This window comes from Triticum urartu, chromosome 3 (assembly GCF_003073215.2).
Source record: "Triticum urartu cultivar G1812 chromosome 3, Tu2.1, whole genome shotgun sequence".
NCBI classification, from domain to species: domain Eukaryota; kingdom Viridiplantae; phylum Streptophyta; class Magnoliopsida; order Poales; family Poaceae; genus Triticum; species Triticum urartu.
In genome coordinates, this window is record NC_053024.1 from 587672341 (window position 1) to 587677993 (window position 5653).

Below are 5653 nucleotides of genomic sequence, written 5' to 3' on the forward strand. Positions count from 1 at the left end.
ATACGAAAGCATAGGGTTTCTTCAAGGGCAGCTCAGCTCAGCTTGATAAAATTTCCAAAATCATGTTCAAGAGCAAGACTTTTGACGGCATGGTATGGTACATATGTACTTAGGCATGGTAGTACTAACCGTTAGCGAACGGGGCCGGAGTCCATGGAGCAAGTACGGTTGGTCCACCGTGCAGTTCTGTGGGCAAGTGGCGCTGGATTTCAATAGCAAGCGTACGTGCGTAAGTACGAGACTGACCGGCAACCAAACCACCAAGCGAGTCTCGTCCGTTTATATAACACGCCGCGTCGCTTCCGGCTACATGTGTACCATCCTTCACTCCAAGCTACTACAGAGCCACTACACCGGTGCACTACGGTCGACCGGCCTCCAGCCCGGTCGGTCTCTCTCTGGCTCCGGAGAGACGAGCCAGTCACACACAGAGAGCGATGCCTCCGAGCGCCGGCGAGGTGGCGCGGCCGCAGAGCCCGCTCCGCGCCATGATGCCGCAGAGCCCGCTCCGGATCAAGCAGGGCGGCAAGTTCTACGAGCGGCTGCTCACCAAGGAGAGCTCGGGGGCCAACCCGTCGTTCCGGTACTACGGGTCGGAGCCGGGCTCGGTGCCGTTCGTCTGGGAGTCGGAGCCCGGCACGCCCAGGGACGCCTCGCGCATGGTCGGCGGCGCGCTCCCGGCCATCACCCCGCCCCCGTCCTACCTGCTCCGCCAGCACGGCGGCATCAACGTGTCCCGCCGCGGCACGGCTAAGGGCAGGAAGAAGCGGTACAGGCTCAAGCGGGCGATCAAGGTCGGCTTCATCGCCGACATGTTCCGCAGGCTCGCCGTCGGCAAGGCCTGCTGGTCGCGGCCGGGGCCGTCGCCGGCCCAGGTGTCGTCGTCCAGCCGGTGGCTCGTGGCGTCGGAGAAGCCGCCCGAGCAGCATCAGCACGGACGCCACGACGATCAGGTTCCCGCGGCGAAGAGCAGCGCCGTGGTGTGCTCCGGGGCGCGCCAGATGAGCCCGTGCTGGATGCTGCCGTTTCGCGGCACGGGCAACCGGAACCGCGACCGCGACTAGGCGTAGATCGGCCTCGGCGTGTCAGGTGCGGCGGAGCCATCAAAGGGGATTAAGCACACGATATAACTGCGGTTTGTTAGTATTACTACTATACTACTTTTGTTGTTATGATGATTGTGAAAGGTGTCAGCAGAATATGAGTTCTCTGCAGACTTGTTTACAGTTCTGTCATCAGCAGGCCGACCGACTGTTGTTGCCTAGTCTTAGGGAGCTTGTCATTACTGGGTTAATTTGTGCTTGGAACTAGTAAGGGTTTGCTTATAATTATGCACGAGTGACGTTTTCAAAGGGGAAGATCCAATTTATCCAGGCACTGCTTGGTTCACTTTGTATTCCCACGCTCCTCCACTGAAAACGTGCAATCACGTCCTCCCGTCCAAATCATCTGGTGATTAAGTACTCACCGCCACGACAAGAATTATGGAACGGGGGCATTCAATAGGAGAGAAGTATGAGCTTGTTAACCACCACTTTTGCATTTAAATGCATACATAATCACAGATACTAGTACTATAACACTACTCATATACGAAATCACATGGCGGGTATGATCGATGTGACGAGACGAGAGTGACTCGCGTGTTGCATGTAATAAACACAGTTTAGCTAATTCTTGGATGCTGAAACTTTGGTAAATTTCATTCACCTAAAATTTGCACACCAATTAACTTGAAAATCGAATATTCATAGTGAGGTTAGGGCTTGTGTTGGTGAACATCAAAGAAAAGGGTTTGCTTTGATGAACATCACAGAAAAAAGTTGCTCTTCTTTCATACAATTTTTTTTCTTCTAAAAATACCGAACTCAATAGTTGCATAACAGTTCATACCATCTTTTATGTTTATGAGCAAAAGTTCTAGCACATCAAAGTCAAACTATCGGTTATATGTTGTAATACTCAGATTTAAATAATAAATTCATATTATAATTAGATAAATGCCAAGGACCAACTGCAAGATTTTCTTAGACATGTAAAATTTAATCAATTCTTTGCACCCATGTCAGTCCAAACATGCATGCTATTTGAAATGGAAGCTTTCATTTGATTCGTTGCATCGTAACAATCAATACTACAAGTGAACAAGTTAATTATAGATTTCCACATTTTTAAGACTTCCCCCAATGCTTTAAGATGGCACCATTCTCACATGGTTCAATACAAAGATCATTGAGTATAATCATTGTACCACAGAGCAAATAGCCAAATGTGTGGAATTCCAACAATGTTAACTAAACAAATCAACAAGCACATTCAAAAATCAAAGAGAATGGTGACTTTCTCTCCATAATCCAAACTTAATCTCCTCTCCAAGTGAATACTAAAGATGACCCAACTGACGTGTAGTGGAGGAGCCACGAATCAAACATCTTGGACGCCGGCCAGATGAGTTAAACTTTGGATAACAGGGGCGGAATAACAAAACTAATACCTGTTTCATTTTCTAAAACATGAGAGGTTAAGTGCATAAAACAACACATATATGCACAAATGTGGGATCATGGCCGAACATGGATCCTGCCAGTCCCTGCCTACGCCACAACTGGCATGTCCTCAACAATTTGAGCAGAGACTTAATAGAACAAAGCACAATGTTCACATGCATATGTCAAACAAAAATACAAATAAATGCATAGCCATGCATATGATTAATACAATTGAATAACATAACCAAGAAATATCTCACCCCAAGTCCTTTTTTCGTCAACCTATGCATCGAGAATTGCACACATCCTTATTTACTACTCCCTCCATCCCAAAATAAGTGACTCAACATTGCACTAACTTTAGTACAAAGTTAGTACAAAGCCGAGTCACTTATTTTGGGATGGAGGGAGTACAAAGCATGTAATTCTTACTACAAGTAAAAAAAAGTAAACATTAAATGGCTAAAACAACAACACAAAAGATTACATGTTAGATGTATCCCAAATCCTATTGCTCGACTGCCAACCATATTGGCTGAACATAACAAAGCTACCATCTCCAAGTGCATATGTTCAACCGATATGGTTGGCGATCTATCAATCAGATTAATGATACACTATATTGTGCCAGTATTGCATGTCCACGTAAGGCATGTCAGCCATAAGTTCAAACGCATACATTTTTTATGCTCTATATGCCATTTTTAGGAAATTAAACAACAAGTGGAATGTAACACACACATATACCACCACCGCATGAAGACACTCACATACCACCAAGTGAAATGTTGTAAGATGACAGAGTCACCATTCATGGCTGGCTACAAGAAAACAAAAATGAAATATTATATAGTATTGTGGATAAGATAGAAATGATGAAGGTACGTACGTGGAAAATGGCAAGGGACTCAGAAGTGCGAGACATGCATTAAGGTTATGTTTTATAGTGGTGGAAGGGCTATTGCAGATGGGCTAGCTTTACATTCATCTGCAATGACTTATGCCAATGACTTATCAAATGCACGCAAGAACTCATCAAATTTTATGCATTACTTTCTATTATCTCACGCGGGTCATTTCTAACCCATTCGCAATGTGTCATCACATATGCGCTCCATTTCACCCGTCGGCAGTGGCTACACACGACAAATGGGTTTTCACCCTAAGCCTGTTGCAAATGGATTTTTCATATGTCCGGTCTAAGATAGTCTTGATTATTAACATAAAATAAATCCATATGTGATGTGTGATCATTCATATCCCATTATATATATTAGTGATTGGAATTTTTGTCCTTTATGGTTTTTTGTTAGTTTTATGTGTTGTGTTTTGATCTCAAATTTGTGGTATGCTAGATTATATTGCAATCTATCTATACATCATTTTTTTTACTATTTATTGGTAGCTCTACGGTGCATTGGTAATGTGGTAGCACCCCGAGGCAAATAACTTAGTAGCTCCACTACTACTCTCACAGTGAACAAAACATCCCATCCCCACATCGCCTCCCATGCGGATCATGCAGAGCCCTAATCCTGCTGCCAACCCTCCATGTTCTCCTCCACTCGCTCACCACTGCCGAATGCTGTCGCGGGGCTAAGACTACGCAAAGTAAGGCGATGACGAGGTTGTCTCGGCTCGCGATGGCATGGGCGGTGTTTTAGGCTAAGGGCGGCAACCCTTGTTTCGCGGCAATGGTGACCCTTGTGGAAGTTGGTGCATCATGGTGGTGGGCCCTGGTTTTTACCATGGAGGCACTCGACGCGGGTTCTCTTGGTGCATTGGGGTCCTTCGGATCTCGACACAGGACAACATTCTGGCAGGTTCTTCGGCTGCTCTTGGATGGCCAACGCGCATAGGAGGTTCAATGTGGTAGTGGTGAATGACAAGGTGGCCAGACCCGGTCCCACAAACAAAGGTTTGTTGTAGCTTGATTTGTCACACCCTTTAGGTGTGGACGGTAGTGATGACCTAATACCCCTTCACCTGGCATGGCAAATGCAACTTGGTGGTGGGTTTTGGGTTGTTTCGACCTTTGTGGGGGGAGTGGGATTCTTTCCTTCCTTAGAATAATGTTCTGCTCCCGCTTGTGGTTGGAGCCGGTTATGGCAACACATGTGGGCGTTGTTTCCTCGCCTAGGGCATCCGTCTTGCGTCTCTCTCCCTTGGCTTTGAGGGAAACCTTGAACCCCTTAAGCGGGCGATGGCGGTGCTATTCATTGCTCCTTTCTCGAAGACATCGTCTAGGAGCCGGTGTGGATGACAAGATCGGTTGTGGATCATTTTTTGTGTTTATGAGGGCAACTACTCTTCTTTCGGTGGTGCTAGTTTGTCAATGATAATGGTTGCGAGATGAGCTTGGTCGCAACATGGCTTTGCTAGTCGGCTCTTTCTGGAGTATCCGACATGTTTCCTCTTTTGTCTCGTGTTGTTGTGAGCGCAGAGCTACCTTGGAGGAGCCTAGGTGGTGACTATGACAGATGTTTGGTGGTGTCCGTGGAGGTCTTAGTCCATGCGAGCCATGCACATTTCTTCTGGAGATGTTCATCGTCAAAGTCGAAACTATCTTGTCCTGTTATTAGGGGTTGGCTGATTTTCATGGGTTGATGCAAACTTCGTGTAGCTGTTGCATCTTGGGCTTCAATGGTGGTTGTTCGCGGTGAAGTTGGAGTTATTGAATCGAGGAGGACCGACGAAGATGACACCTGCAGGCAACCTTGACGTTGGTCCTCTTCTCGGCAGCATGTGTAATTTTTGTTGTTAATAGCCAGTTCCATAGGTGGTGCTCCATAAGGTCATGTTTTCACGATGGCGGTTATGGGTATTTGTAAGATTTTTGCTCAGTTTTCAGTAGATTAGGCAATTATATTTTTTAAATGCCTTTGTTTTTGTAGAAAAAATCTTCTCTATAGAGTTGACGGTATAAATCAAACCCTAATGACATCAGGGAGAGAAGAAAGCGTGTCCATCAACTGTTAAATGCAGACACATCACATATATAATGTTCCTTCCATATACGAAAATAAGGCGTATAAATTTTGTTAGAAGTCAAACGATGCAAACTTCGATAAAGTTTGTAGAAAAAAAGCCAAGAACCCTGATAACAAATTAATATCATTAAATACACAATAAAACACACTTTCATATCCTATATGCCTAAATAG

The 5653-nt window shown here is 45.5% G+C and overlaps 1 protein-coding gene across 1 annotated transcript; it reads left to right on the plus strand.

The window, feature by feature from the left end:
* The first annotated feature begins 328 nt into the window (after positions 1-328).
* On the plus strand, positions 329-1396 carry LOC125548767. Its single transcript, XM_048712312.1, has one exon. The coding sequence runs from the start codon at positions 438-440 to the stop codon at positions 1062-1064; it is 627 nt and encodes a 208-aa protein (XP_048568269.1). The 5' UTR covers positions 329-437; the 3' UTR covers positions 1065-1396.
* The last annotated feature ends 4257 nt before the right edge of the window (positions 1397-5653 follow it).